Source organism: Lutra lutra, chromosome 5 (genome assembly GCF_902655055.1).
Source record: "Lutra lutra chromosome 5, mLutLut1.2, whole genome shotgun sequence".
NCBI classification, from domain to species: Eukaryota; Metazoa; Chordata; class Mammalia; order Carnivora; family Mustelidae; genus Lutra; species Lutra lutra.
Genome location: NC_062282.1, coordinates 149,673,806 through 149,689,564, shown reverse-complemented (window position 1 = coordinate 149,689,564; position 15,759 = coordinate 149,673,806). Strand labels below are relative to the sequence as shown.

The window sequence follows — 15,759 nt, the reverse complement described above, 5'->3', positions numbered from 1 at the left end:
GCTCGATCCCAGGACCCTGAGCTCGTGACCTGAGCTGAAAGCAGAGGCTTTAACCCACCAGGCGCCCCTGTTTTTAAGTAGTTTCTATACCCAGCATGGGGCTCGAACTTACACCCCGAGATCAGAGTCACATGCTCTACTGACTGAGCCAGCTAGGTGTCTCTGGGCCACTCATCTTTATAAGTGTTTCACTGGACATTTTCTTTATCCTTCCTTCCTTCCTTCCCTCTTGCCTTCCTTCCTTCCTTTTTTAGATTTTATTTTTTTATTTGTCAGAGAGAGAAATAGAGAGGACAAGCAGAGGAGGCAGCAGGCAGAGGGAGAAGCAGACTCCTCACTGAGCAGGGAGCCTGATGTGGGGCTCCATCCCAGGACCCAGGGATCATGACCTGAGCTGAAGGCAGACGCTTAACTGACTGAGCCACTCAGGCCTCTCTCACTGGGCGTTTTCTAGAGTGCAGTATTTTTTTTTTTTTAAGATTTTATTTATTTATTTATTTGTCAGGGAGAAAGAGCGAGAGATGGAGAGCACAAGTGGGTTCCCTGCTGAGCAAGGAGCCCAGTGTGGGACTTGATCCCAGGACCCCTGGGATCATGACCTGAGCCGGTGGCAGATGCTTAACCCACTGAGCCACCCAGGCATCCCTAGAGTGCAAGATTCTAATGTCTGAAGCTGTGTGAAGTAAACAAAATGCTATGGTAGCTCTTTGAACAGTTACTGACTTCCCATCTTTTTATTTCTCTTCTAAAATCTCAACCCTTAATTGGCACCAGAGTTGAAAATACTTCATGTAATCCAGGAAACCTCCTACTTTGCAGGTTTCTTTTTAATGCCATCAATTTCTCCGTGGAATCCTGTGGAAGCAGCTAGTAATTAGTGAGACAGGCATTCTCTGTCATGCTTACTGTGCTAGTCCTCTATTGTTGCATGACAAATGAATGATTCCCAGCCTTAGCAACCTCAGTCATTTGTTGTCTCACATTGTTCCTGAGACTCAAGAATCTGAGACCTGTTCTGGCTTCTAGTGACTGATAAAGTAGTTGGAGCTCTTGTCTGAGGCTTTGGTCGTCTGAAGGTTCACGGGAGCTGCGGGGTCTGCTTCCGAGAGGCTCACTCACGTGGCTGTTGGCAAGAGGCCTCAGGTCGTCTCGTCTCCTCTTTTGGCAGAAGGCCTCAGGTCTTGCCATCCAGACCCCTTCAGAGGGCTGGCTGTCTTAATCTTCCCCTGTGGCAGCTGGCTTTTTTCTGAGTGAGTGAGTCAAAAGAAGGAGAGAAAGCAAGCAGGAAGCCATACGTACCTTTTAGAGTGAATCATTTGGTTTAGCTCATACTCAAGAAGGGAACTTAGACTCTCCCTCTGGAAGGGGGGAGTACTAAAGAATTGTTGGATGTTTTAAAAACACCCACACTTAGTCATACCCTGCTGCTCAAAATACACACATTTTGGTTCTTTTCTCCACGGCTATCAAATGAATATTCAGCTGAAGCGGTAATTCTCATATAGTGAGTACAGATCATAATCTTTTCAGTCCATTTTAAAACTACATGTTCCTGGCCATCCCACACCTACTGACTCTGAATCTAGGAGTCAGTCCTGGCTGTCTGTGGTTTCAGAAGTAAGGAACCTGAGGTGATTCTCTTGTAAGTCCTCCCCACTTGAAAAACCACTGACTTATATTAATAATGGTTACCAAGTTTTAGAGTATTATTAAACACTGAGGATGATTGCGTATCTACGGAAAATTAAAATTGCCCATTTGCGATTATCTTAAATTTTACTGCAGAGGTTTTTTTTTTCAGTGATGATTTCTTTTTAAAATCACCAATTTTGTAGTTTAAGCAGACCAGTGCTAAGTGATTATAATAGATTGCATTTCTTGAGAAATATATTCTAGGAAGGAAATTAAGTTCAGTAGAACTTTAATTATTTTTCTCATGGAGGGCTTTTATGGGAAGTAAACTTTCTGCCAATGTTATTTCCATTAAGCATCTCAGAAAGTAACAGTCTGGAATGATGGGGGAATAAAAGCAAAACAAGAACAACAAAAAATGGTCTTGGACTTTGCATTTGCAGTCTTAAGCATTCTTTTCCAGTTACTGATGAACCTTAACTTTTAATTTTTTAATTATATCTTGTCATTTGGTGATCAAGACAATATCTGGGCTAGGAAGATTATTTAAGGGTTCTGCAAGTTACTAGCCTTCCTCTTCCGTTCTCATTACCCTGGTGAGCTTGAGACAGCTGAACGACTATTTCTTGTTCTCCTACCTTCCAAATGGTCATCCCTCTTCCACCCTGTTTAGACTAAGGGTGCATTAATAATAGATCTGCGTCCAGGGTAATGTAATACCGTTACAGTGTTGTTGGATGAAGGAACCAGTCCCAGGTTGATTGTCCTGACACTCATTTCTTTCATTTAAGTTAAAAAGGAATGAAAATGATCGAAAAGTTTGGAAATATAACCTGCATTTGTCTTTTCCTTGCTTTAGTTGATTACAGGCATAGTGAAACCAGTGCAACAGCCCTCATGGTTGCTGCAGGGCGAGGTTTTTCAAGTCAAGTAGAGCAGTTAATTAGCATGGGAGCCAACATTCACAGTAAAGCATCGAATGGCTGGTAATTATAAACCACATCCCTTCTTGCTGTGTCTCTGTACAGCTCCGCATACCGGTTTTGATTTCTTGTGTTTGTCTTTGTACTAAAAGCTATTGTGTAATAATTGCTGGTCCATCTCTAATGGGTGAATGAATCCTTTGACTCATTTTATAAATTTGAGAACATTATTTCTCTGTCTAAATTTGATCTCTTTTTTACAAATTTTTTATTTTATTTACTTATTTATTTAAAATTTGATCTCTTTGAATTTTGGCAGGATGGCTTTAGATTGGGCCAAACACTTTGGACAGACTGAAATAGTGGATCTTCTAGAATCATACAGGTAAAACTTTATACTGTGTTTAATTAACCCTGATGTTTTTTTTAAAGGCTTAACCATGTAAATGACCGCGTATGACAAGGTAGGCTATAGTCTCTTCTGCAGAGATTTTCTTTTTTCTTTTTTTCTTTTTATTTATTTATTTATTTATTTATTTATTTATTTATTTATTTATTTTTTTTTTTTAAAGATTTTATTTATTTATTTGACAGAGAGAGATCACAAGTAGACAGAGAGGCAGGCAGAGAGAGAGAGAGGGAAGCAGGCTTCTTGCTGAGCAGAGAGCCCGATGTGGGACTCGATCCCAGGACCCTGAGATCATGACCTGAGCCGAAGGCAGCGGCTTAACCCACTGAGCCACCCAGGCGCCCCTCTTTTTTCTTTTTTGAATTCTAAGGAACTTTTGTCTGATTTTGTTATTTTTTGTTTTTGGTAGGGTGCCAGTAAGATCCAGTGTTATAATACTTTATTTCAGTTTGCAAAGCAGAAGGGGGATTTTCAGTTAAACATTGTAGATACAACACATGTAATTTATCTTTGCATTTTCCTAAAGCCTCATTGAAATGGTAAGGAAGGATTATAAAATGTGTAAGCTAACAAAGTCGAAGAGATTGGAAGAGAACATAGCAACTGGTGGAAGATAGGAGTAAACTTTTGGGTAGTAGAAGGCTAATGGATCAGTGGTGTTTGACTTAGCAGAGCTGAGAAAATGGAAAGCTCAGTGCAGAGAAGTAAGTGCCAGTGAGAAACCAGCTCATTTTAGCTTCTTAGGGGTTCAAAAACCCCACCCAGAATTGATTGAAATTCTCTCCGAGGAACATTCAGAATTCCAGATTTCCACCTCTCCTACCATTAGCTGAGATCTCCCTTCCCTACCTTGGCAGAGAGTGGGAAGTTTATTAAAAAATTAAGCCACATGAAGCTTTGGACTTGGGTCCCATCAAGCACAGAGGGAGAATGGGAGTGATGTATCAAAGAGTAAGGTCCCCCGACAGACTGAAGGTTGAGATTCCATCCCCTCCCTTCCACTGCTGTCCCTGTCGCCATTTCCTGTTAGAAGCTTACATTCTTCAACAGAAAATGGGAGAATTCTTTCCTGGGAAAACAGACCAAACCGACAGAAAAGAATTAGAATTATGGAAGTTTTGGTATTCTTTTCATTGAAATGACCATCTTTAAGCCACATAGCTTGACAGTTGCTGCCTGTGCACATGGACGTTTTGTGTGCATTCTCTTTGAAGATTAACAAACTGCCAGGCATCTTTGAGGGGAGAAGTACCCACGATCAAATAACAATAGCAACTAAAAACCCTGGAACTTTGATGGGCTGCGCATCAGTAATCAGAAGAAAACTTCAAAAGCTAATAGAAAATACTCATAAAACAGAAACAATGTGTTATAAAACAGGAACAGAACACAAATCTTTATTCAGATTTTATCTTCATGAGGGTTACCTAAATTTATCCTGTTGTTGTAGTTTACCTTCTTGTGCTGTTGATCCTTCTCAACCTACTCTATTTTTCCTTTTGTCTGCAGGACCTGTCACCCTCTGACACATTTTTTTTTCTTTTTTTAAAAATTAAATTCAATTAATGAACATACAGTGTATTTTTAGTTTCAGAGGTAGAGTTCAGTGATTCATCAGTTTTTTTTGTTTGTTTGTATTTTTATTTTTATTTTTTTAGAACTTACTCATATTTTCAAGATTTTATTTGAGAGAGAGAGTGTGTGTGCGCATGTCTCTCTAGTGAGAGAGACAGGGAAAGTGAGCGTGAGCAGGCAGGAGGGACAGAGGGAGGAGGAGAAGCAGGCTCCCTGCTGAGCAGAGAGCCCGATGCAGGGCTCAGTCCCAGAACCGTGAGATCATGACCTGAGATGAAGGCAGAGGTGCCCGTCATCTTATTTTTCTTTTTTAGTGTCTTTTTCTTTAAAAATTTCAATTCAATTAATTAACATGTAATATATTATTAGTTTCAGAGGTAGAGGTCAGTAATTCATCAGTCTTGTATAATATCCAGTGCTCATTACATCATGTGCCTTCCTTAATGTCTGTCACCCAGATACCCTATCCCATAAACCCCCTCCCCTCCAGCAGCCCTTTGTTTTCTGTGATTAAGAGTCTCTTATGGTTTATCTCTGTCTCTGATTTCATCTTGTTTTATTTTTTTCCTCTCTCCCTATGATCCTCTGTCTTGTTTCTTAATTTCCACATATGAGTGAGATCATATGTGTATAAATTTGATTTAAAAAAAAAAGATTCGGACAATACTTTCAAATGCAATGAAACAAATCGTTTATTTAGGTAATTAAAGGTTTTGGCGAAAGTTAGGTTAGATATTTAGATAGATATGTAAATCTTAGATTAAATATCTAAAGAAAAGAAAAAGGTAATTTTAAAATATATTCAAAGAAAATATGTTTTATAATACATTGATAGCACTTTGTTTTCAACCTATAAGAATCAAAAAAGATAAAAATGAAACTGAGGGCACCTGGGTGGCTCAGTGGGTTAAGCGGCTGCCTTCGGCTCAGGTCATGATCTTAGGGTCCTGGGATCGAGTCCCGCATCGGGCTCTCTGCTCAGCAGGGAGCCTGCTTCCCTTCCTCTCTCTCTGCCTGCCTCTCTGCCTACCTGTGATCTCTGTCTGTCAAATAAATAAATAAAATCTTTAAAAAAAAATGAAACTGAAGTTAAAATATACTAAAATATCTTTTACACAAGAATATAAAAATGTTTTATTTGAGTTGAGGTTTTGGATTTTATTCTATAGATAATAGTCTCAGGTGAAGTGAATGTTTGAAGTATGAAGTTAGTCTTGTTATTTTAATTTCATTAAATGATAATGAAGGTTAGAGTCACAAAGTTCTTAACAGACCCAAATGCTAATTATGGTATGCCAGATTTTGTTGTCATTTCAATAATAGCACCCAGAACTTGCAGTCCTTTTTGACATTGATGCTTTGAATGTTCCAGACGTTCTTATGGTGCTGGGAATAGCTCAGTAGACACTACAGATTATCAAGTAGCAGTGATCTGGATAGTATTCTAATTATCCTGCCTAACTGGGCTTTCTTTTTATTCTGCAGATCATGACATCAATTACAAATTTCAAATATTTAAAATTAAATTTATGGTGTTTGCAGGATTACTGATAATTGATAAGTAAAGTTAGAGCTTTATTTTTTTTTAAAGATTATTTGAGAGAGAGAGGAAGAACACAGAGCAAGGGAGAAAGTTGGCGGGGGAGGGGCAGGAGGAGAGGGAGAAGTGGGCTCCCAGCTCACGGGGCTTCATCCCAGGACCCTGCTGATCATGACCTGAGCTGAAGGCAGATGCTTAACTGACTGACCCACCCAGGGGCTCCTAAAGTTAGAGCTTTAAACAAAGGACATTGTACCCTCTTCATTTACCTTTTAAGAAGTAAGAAAACAAAAATTTTGGGATGTTTTAAAATGAATCTTAAAATTTAAAATAACTGCAGTTAGAATTTTAATATTTTAAAATATTAAATATTAGTTATTTTTCTGCTAAGCTCTTTGGAAGAAATTGGGCAGAACTGAACTTCTTAGAAATTTTAGTGATAGTTACTAGTGATGGCAGAAGGTTACATTTTTACATATGGGATGAAAAAGCAAGCTGTTATTTCAGTAATTTATGCTGATTTAGGGCTTTTGGAAGATAGCATAATCAATCTGCTTTTAATATGGAATAACCAAATTGGCAGTCATGTTAAGCTGGCACCTGTGGAATTGTTTTAAATGTAGACTTTGCTTCAGAGTATTGTTTATAAGAGTGAACAATTAGAAACAACCTATTAAAAAAGTGCAAATGATGATCAAAGGTTTGTGTGTTTTAAGTTTTATTGAGATAAAGTTTTATTTAATAAAAAGTAAAAAAATAAAAAATAAAAAATTTAAATAAAAATAAAGTTTTATTTAATAAAGAATAAGTTTTATTGACAACCATGTAATTCATCCTTTTGAGTGTACAATTCAGTGGCTTTTAGTGTGTTTGCCTTGTTATGAATTTTTTTTTCAAGATTTTATTTATTTATTTATTAAGAGAGGGCAAGCAGAGGGAGGGGAGAAGGTGAGGGAGAGGGAGATCTTGAGCAGACCCTGCACTGAGTGCGGATCTCAACGACCCTGAGATGATGACCTGAGCTGAAACCAAGAGTTTGACGCTCAACCAGCTGAGCCACCCAGGTCCCATGTTATGCAGTTATTATGATAATAATTTTGAGAACATTTTCATCACCACTGCCCCAAAATTCCTGTAATCATTAGCAGGCACTCCTCATCTTCCCCAGCTCTTCCAGCCCTAGGCAACTAGTCTGCTTCCTGTTTCAATAGATTTGTCTATTCCATACACTTGATCTAAGTGGAATGATATGATACGTGGTCTTTTTATGATCGGCTTCTGTCACAGCATGATGTTTTCAGGGTTCATCCATTCATGTTCTAACATCCTTTCTGACTTGAGTTATAGTCTGCTCTGTGGCTAGATCACAGTTTGTTTAACCTTTCTTCAGTTGATGTACATTTGGGTGGTTTCTACTTTTTGGCTGTTATGAATAATACTAGTGTGAACATTTGTGTATACCAGTTTATATAAACATATGTTTTCATTACTCTTGTTTATAAACCTAGGGGTGGAATTGCTGGGGCATCTGGTAACACTGTGTTTAACATTTTGAGGAACGGCCACATTGTTTTTCGAAGTGACATCATCATTTTATGTTCCCATTAACAATGTGTGATGGTTACAATTTCTCCACACCCTCTTTAATACATATCATCCTCTGTCTTTTGATTATATCGTCATCCTACTGGTGTGAACTGGTATCTCACTGTGGTTTTAATTTTCATTTCTCTGATATGTAATGATGTTGAACATCTTTTCAATGTGTTTATTGGCCATTTGTATGTTTTCTTTGGAGAAGTATCTTCAAATTGTGTTTTCGAAAAGCACTTATTGATAGATTTTACTTTGGATAATGTAGGTGTAAGCCAAAACATGAATTGTAGCTAGGACATTAAGTATCATTTACCCTCCTTAGGGTATATTCAAAATTTAAAGAAGGACATCATGGGAATCATTGACTTTAAAGGATTACTGTTTTTGATGAAAATTGAGTTGGTCATTTTTTTTTTCTTTTTTTTAAGTGCTTCACTGGAGTTTGGAAATCTAGATGAAAGTTCTCTGGTTCACACAAACGGAAGTGACCTCAGTGCAGAAGACAGAGAGCTCCTGAAAGCTTATCATCACAGTTTCGATGATGAAAAAGTAGACTTGGATTTGATCATGCACCTTCTTTATAATATCTGTCATGGTTGCGATGCTGGTAAATGAGTATTGTCTAAAATAACTTGAACAGCAAAGTGTACTTCAATTTCCAAGATAATATTTTGTGTGTACAGATTTTTACAGAATTCCATTGGCAGTACTGCAAAAGTAATCTCTTAAGTGTCCTAAGTATTACACTTTATCAGTATTTCAAAACTAGTGATATAGCTCATCATAGCTGGGCCTGTCGATAGTTTCTGGTTTGTAAAGCCAGAGATTCAATATTTTATTTTATTTATTTTAAAAGATTTATTTATTTGAAAGGGAGACAGAGAAAGAGAAGGAGCAGGGGGTTGGGTAGAGGAAGAAGGAGAAGCAGGCTCCCCCAGGATCCCAGGATCATGACCTGCACTGAAGGCAGCTGCTTAACTAAGCCACCCAGCTGCCCCGAGATGTGATTTAAAAAAAAAAAATCCTTGTTTTCCAAGGTGCAATATTAATTTTCCTACCTGGATATGATGAAATTGTTGGACTGAGGGATCGCATCCTGTTTGATGACAAGCGGTTTGCTGACAACACACATAGGTAAAAGCTAAAGTTTTATGTTTGTTGCTCTAAGTAACTGATAGGTACTATAGTGTATTTTCCCTTTCCATTGTCAACAGATACCAAGTCTTTATGCTTCATTCAAATATGCAAACGTCAGATCAAAAGAAAGTATTAAAAAACCCACCTGCCGGTGTTCGAAAAATAGTAAGCTTCATACAATTTTCTTTCGTCCATTTCAATAGCCATTGGTCCTGTATTCATATTAACTGTGATGTCACATCCCCTTGCAGATCCTTTCCACCAATATTGCTGAAACCAGCATCACAGTCAACGATGTTGTCTTTGTTATTGATTCTGGTAAGGTGAAAGAGGTATGTGTGGATAAGTTGTATTTTGTTTAAATGAAGAGGGTTAAGTTACATTCCCGTAAATGGTTTTATGATTCATTTTAATGAGAAGATGGTTCTGCATGAATTTAATATAGTAATTGTTGATTTCTCCAAAGTGAGTATTTTGCTATAAGCTGTTCAGAATGTAGGATCTAGTTATTGTAACAGATTATACAAAAATAAAAAACAAAATAGCTTCTGCTGATTAAATACTAGGAAGAATGTAAAGGGTTGGCTAATTACACTGAAAGTTTTGTCACTGTATGGGAATTGGATTACATGTTTTGTATGCTTTCCTTCTTTCCTTCTACATATGGGCATGGAACATGTCCCTCTTGTTCAGAGTTAATCTCCAGGGCTCCACATGTAGTGGGTATTCAAAAGACATTTCGTTCAAGAGAACCATCCTGAGACAGTGCGAGCAGTCAGACCAGACTTCAGCAGATGCCAGTTAGCAGGCACATGGGCCCAGCACCTGCTTTTATAAAAATAAATATCACTGAACACTGCCCTGTTCACTCTTTTGTCTCTTGTCTGTGGTCACTTTCACACTGCAACTGGAAGAGTTGCAACAGCGACCCTCTACAAAGGCTAAATTATTTACTGCCGGCCCAGATATAAAGAAAAGACAATATTTATTTTCTGTTAGCACTGGGATGCTCAGCAGTTCTCAATACCCTTCACTTTGGTGGATCCTTTCATGGAAAGAATGGAAAGTGATAGAGGTGGTTGATTTTCAAGGAAAGATCCTGTCTATATTGTGGAAAGCAAATGATGTCTGTTATAGTGGATAGCAATGATCATGTTTTAATGTGGGAAAATTTGTTAATTGCTTTTTAATGTTTTCAATGTAATTTTTAGGAATATCTTACAGAAAACACAATTTTATTATAAAATTTGGACATTTCAGTATAGTTGGGTACTATAAAGAAGAGATATGTTTTATTTTTTTATCAGAGGTTAATGATGAATATTATCACAAAGTCTGAATGGTGAGTCAATGAAAATTCAGATTTTATTGCCCTGATTATCTAAAGCTGATGAAGTAGATTGTGAATATCTTAGAAATTAATTCCTATAGGTGTCTTTTATCAAGTAAACCATGGTTTGGAACATGATGGTAGTGTCAGAAGTTATTTTACATACAAAACTGACAAATATGACATTTTATTAAAAACCACCTAAGTAGCATCTTTTCTAAAAATCCCATAATTAAACTATTATAAGAACACATTTGTATTTGCTCTATTTAGTTATTTTATGAAAGGGAAAGTATAAGTCACTGAATGATTAAGGTATATTTTAGTTAGGAATGCATTCTTTTAAAATCTCTACAGTCAATTTTGGCTTTAGATTGTTTAGGGAATATAGAGGTAATAATGGTTCTTTACTTTCTCTTTTACAACGTTCTGGTTAGGCTAACTGTTCGTAGCTCAGCAGGGGGTAAAATGTAAAGGAGTAAAAATTCTTCACTTTGGGGATAGGATTGGTTCAGTGATTATTGTTATTCCTCCATATCAGCTCCCTGGCACATATTTTAGAAACTGTCTTTCTCTGATCATTCCTATTCTTCGTGGTGATAGAAATCTGATAGGAAATGACCTCAAGAGAATAGATTTTTCTTCAGTCTTGATGCCTATGAGTACTGACTACTGTTATTCAAGTGTAGCAGAGAGGAACAAATAACTAAACAAGGCAGGAAATGAGGAAGTTTTTATAGCTCTTCTGAGTTTATTTTTCATTCTTTTTATTTAGAATGTTTGTAACCAGCGATGGGGATTTTTTTTTTTTTTTAAAATCTGTGCCCCATCCTAAATATCTAATCAAAAGGGGCCTTGAATTAAACTTGGCATGTTAAAATATATTCATAATACTTCTTGCTATTTCTTCTTAAACACCTTTTATAAAAGTTTTAATATGAAGATAACTTAAATATTACAGAAATCCTTTGATGCACTGAATTTTGTTACAATGTTAAAAATGGTGTGGATTTCCAAAGCTAGTGCCATACAACGAAAAGGCAGGTAATGTATATTTAATGTACATTCATTCACTCAATTGCCTATAAAATGGAAACATTTTGATATGTATTACATATTTAATGTATATTCTGCTTTCTATATAAAATGTTAACATTTTCATGTTAGTCTTAATTCTTACCTTTTTTTTGCAAGGCAAGCCATTTGAATAATTTCTTTAAAAGTTGAATTCAGGTTATGTTAAAAATTTTTGACTAGTATAATCTGTCCTCAGAAGATGTAAGAAACTTAAAAAACAAAATTGAAAGGAAAATAAACATTTGCAGTATAGGACAAAGGGCTAATTGCTATATTATGCAAAAAACTCTTTAAAATCAGTTCATAAAGACCAACACATTAACTTCACATACACCACCTCATATATGCCAGAATAAGTGCAAATTAATGAGGAAATTTTTTTGCTTATCACCAGATTGGCATTGATGAAAACGTTTAACGGTACCTATAACAGAGTTGGCCAAAGCGTGGGCCAATAAGCTTTCATAGTTTGCTGATGGGAGTGTAAACTGCTGTGACTTCTTCAGAGGACAGTTTGAAACTGTTTATCCGAATCTCCCCTTTGCCGATGGATTCCACTTCTCGTAGTTTATCCTGAGTGTACCTGTGCATGTGCCCAGACGTGTGTTGAAGAATGTTTTCCACAGCACTGTTTGTAATAGTGAACTCTCTGGAAGTTTTGTAGTTAAATAAATTATGCGATAGTTGTGCAATGGTATATTAGACTATGACAGTGAAAGATGTGGATGTATGTATTGTTAAGTGCAATGAGTTCTCTGAATATATTATTAATTGAAAAAAGTAAGGTGTACAACATGCATCTATAGTATTTGTACTTAATATATATGTATAGTGCTAAATAAATATATGTATGCATATATATATATTTAGGGCAGAAATGCTTTGACGGATTTGAGAGAAACATTAAAAAACAATTGTTGACTCTGAGAAGGAGGATTTATGGAACTCTTTGAAGGAAGGAGGAGTTAATTTTTTTTTTTTGTAGTTTGGTTATTTATTTTAGTATGTACTTGCGTTACTTTTTCTTTTTAAAAAAAGGAAGATTTAAAATTATCCTATTTATCAGTAATCATTTGACTAATTTTTCTTGCATTTTAATAGGAAAATATCTGATACGGACTTTAAAGCAGCGGCTCATGTGCTGAAGCTGGTGGATGCATTATTTCTGTACTTTATAATTTCATGGAATGTTCTTGAAGGCTTTTGCTATTACCATACCAGTTGTTTTCCTATGACAGGGTGTGGCTTGATAACTCTAGCTAAAGTTAGTAATATTGCATCTCTTCATCGTGTTTACCTCTTAATCGTGTTTACCTCTTAATTGTATATTATCTGGGAGGAAAATCAGAAATTGTAGGAATTTTCCTTGTCATTTTTTTCAGCCTATTTCTTTTGACAGCCATTACTGTGCAAGTGTTAGGGATGCAACGATGAATAAACTGTAGTCTGATGAGTCAGGTTTGTGGTGGGGGAATGGTGCAGTCCATCCTGGAATTCAGTAAATTAAGCAATTTTAATACCATGTGATTTGTGCTACAACTGGATAATGCTTCTGGAGGAGTGAGGGTAGAATGTGAGATAAAAACAAATGAAGAGGTGTTTTGAAAAGGCTTTTCTAGCAAGGGCGAGGCACGCACAAAGGCCTACAGGCAAGAGTGAACAACAAAGTTGTCTGGATGGAGTTTAGTTTAGAGGAGAATAGTGAAAAAAATGAGTAAGTTGTAGACATGTCCTTAAGGATCATTTTGTGTTTCCTCTCTCTTTTTCTTCTTAATAAACCAAAGGACGGCATGATTTTAGTATTCTTTCATCTCTTTGAAGAATGAATTGGTAGAGACAAAACTGATGGCAGGAGGACCCAGTAAGAGGCTCTTTCATTAATACTTGGAATTTACAAAAAGGGAGAGGTGACAATAGTCTGGATTGTGATAGCGGTGTTAGAAGATATTAAGGAGAGCATTATTGGGGCGAGAGTGTGTCCAGGGGCAAGGAATAGTGTGGAGTCAAGGATGTCATACAGGTGTCTGTCTTAGAAACTTGTGTGGATGGTGGTGCCCTTGTCGGGGGAAATGGGAGTAGCGGTTATGTTGGTGAGAAGAATTAATCTTTGGTTGTGTTGAGCTTGGGTTGGCTAGAAAATCCAAGTGGAGCTAAGAGGCTTCTGAAGTATGGGTGTAGGGTTAGGGTGAAGAGATCTCAGTGGATGAAAATTAAAGTCAGGAGGATAATTACGATCCCCTTGGAGTGGGGATGGACTAGGAGAGCAGAGGGCTGAGGCCCAGCCTCACAGGAACATTGACATTTAAGGACTGGCGAAGGATGGAAATGTCTCAGAGAAGGCTGGGTAGGAGGGAAAGCAGATGGGTTGATAGTGAGGACAGTACTGATGAAGAAAGCAGTGCTCCAACGTCTCATTTTGTCACTTGTAGCACAGTGTGTTGTAGCTTTGTGACAGGAGGGATATTTCTGGATCTCTATCGCTTAGCGTGTTCAGCCTGGCCATTAGCTGATACAGTGACTCTGGGGGAAATGAGGAGAGGCTGCTTTTCTTTAAGATATTTCTCTCCTACTTCCCAGAAAGTGATACAAGTCTCCCTGGTGACAGGAACTGCCACGCCCTGGAGTGATGTAATGCTTACTTTGCGCAGCTCTGAGCTGTGGGCTTGTGCGAGGCGCTTGAGTCAGTTGAGTAAAGCAGATGAAATGTCAATTACCATGTATTTTTTCATTATTTTTACTCACTTTCATGTGTATGTCACTTACAAATTTGTTTTTATCATTACCTTAGTAGGTGTATCAGGTAGGTGTCATTCGTAAGTTTTTATGAATGATGCCTAGACAAGTGACGTGCCTTCTGGAAAGATTCAGGAGGGAATCACAGTCAGCTGTCCTGACACTGGTCCGTTGCTCTGTCTCCTAAAGCACACTGCTTTTAGAGTTGCCGTGGTCTAGTCTTTATTCCTTTTTGAAGCTTAATTTTTTATTTCACTTTTAAGGGCAGGGAGATGCAGACCTGGAATTTGTTTCCGGCTGTTCAGTAGACTCCGATTCCAGAATATGTTGGAATTTCAGACTCCAGAACTTTTGAGAATGCCATTACAGGTAGAAATGTACTGAACTCTAAAAGGCTGCTTTTAAGGGTGAGGGAGGAGAGGGACCACTTCAACTTAATACCAGTTGAACTTTTAAATGGTAATTCCTAAAACAAAATTATAAAATATATATGATGGGAGGTGGTTATGTATCTAACTAATATTTTTTTTCTAGATAAGAACATTTAATCCAGGGAAGCCTGGGTGGCTCAGTCAGTTGGGCGACTGCCTTCAGCTCAGGTCCTGATCCCAGGGTCCTGGAATTGAGCCCTGCGTTGGGCTCTGTGCTCAGTGGGGAGCCTGCTTCTCCCTCTCCCCTTGCCTGCTACTCTGCCTGTTTGTGCTGTCGGTCACATAAGTAAATAAAAATTCTTTAAAAAAAGTTTAATCCATAAAACTCCAAAATTTTATTTTATTTTTTAATTTTTAATTTTTATTTTTTAAAAGATTTTATTTATTTGACAGACAGAGATCACAAGTAGGCAGAGAGGCAGGCAGAGAGAGAGGAAGGGAAGCAGGCTCCCTGCTGAGCAGAGAGCCTGACCCGGTGCGCAATCCCAGGACCCTGGGATCATGACCTGAACCGCAGGCAGAGGCTTTAACCCACTGAGCCACCCAGGCGCCCCCAAAATTTTAAAGGATTACTTGAGTTCATTTAAATTATGGTACAGTTTATATATATATTTTAAAAGCAACATTTTAGAAATCTGTCAACCATATAATAGTGTTCATCTTTCACATTCTCATCGAGGATTAGAAAACAAATTATTTAAGTTCCAAAAGATAATAGCAAAATTTCAGTTTAAGATGCTGAGATTAATCTTGGTAGTCTGGAACTCAGTCCACTGAGATTTCCTGACCTTTACTAATTGTTTTGAAAAATGGTTTTCTGACTTCACACTAGCCAGACATTGTGGTTTCTAGGGAAAACTACCAGAAATACATTAATTTGATTCTCTGGTGTGCTGAGCCAGATGCTAGCTTCCAAACTTTTAAAGATTTTATTTCTTTATTTGAGAAAGAGAGAGAGGGCATGGTACGATGGACAGAGGGAGATGAGAGAGAAACTCTAACTAGACTCCACTCTGAGAGCAGAGCCGCACTCGGGGCTCCATGTCATGACCCTGAGATTAGGGCCTCGGCTGAAAACAAGAGTCAGACATTTAACCAACTGAGCCGCCAATGTGCCCCCCCACACTGTTCTTTTTATTTTTTTATTTAAATAATTAAAAAAAAACATTTTGTTTATTTATTTGACAGAGCGAGAGTGAGTACAAGCAGGGGGGAGTAGCAGAGGGAGAGGGAGAAGCAGGCTCTGCACTGAGCAGGGAGCCCAATGTGGGGCTCGATCTTAGGATCCTGGCATCATGACTAGAGCGGAAGGCAGATGCTTAACTGACCAAGTCACCCATGTGCCCCTCTACTGTTCATTTTTTTTTTTTAAGATT

At 37.6% G+C, this 15,759-nt stretch overlaps 1 protein-coding gene across 3 annotated transcripts in view; it reads left to right on the top strand.

Annotated features, from left to right (window-relative positions):
* The window catches only part of YTHDC2 (YTH N6-methyladenosine RNA binding protein C2), a 76,793-nt gene that overhangs the window by 34,127 nt on the left and 26,907 nt on the right, over positions 1 to 15,759 (top strand). For all 3 annotated transcript variants that reach the window (XM_047729708.1, XM_047729707.1, XM_047729706.1), the window contains exons 11-18: positions 2,492 to 2,618; positions 2,875 to 2,940; positions 8,104 to 8,282; positions 8,713 to 8,809; positions 8,890 to 8,977; positions 9,064 to 9,144; positions 11,104 to 11,186; positions 14,216 to 14,321. In XM_047729708.1, the coding sequence (XP_047585664.1) occupies positions 2,492 to 2,618; positions 2,875 to 2,940; positions 8,104 to 8,282; positions 8,713 to 8,809; positions 8,890 to 8,977; positions 9,064 to 9,144; positions 11,104 to 11,186; positions 14,216 to 14,321 (827 nt within the window). The remainder of the gene's footprint in view (positions 1 to 2,491; positions 2,619 to 2,874; positions 2,941 to 8,103; positions 8,283 to 8,712; positions 8,810 to 8,889; positions 8,978 to 9,063; positions 9,145 to 11,103; positions 11,187 to 14,215; positions 14,322 to 15,759) is intronic.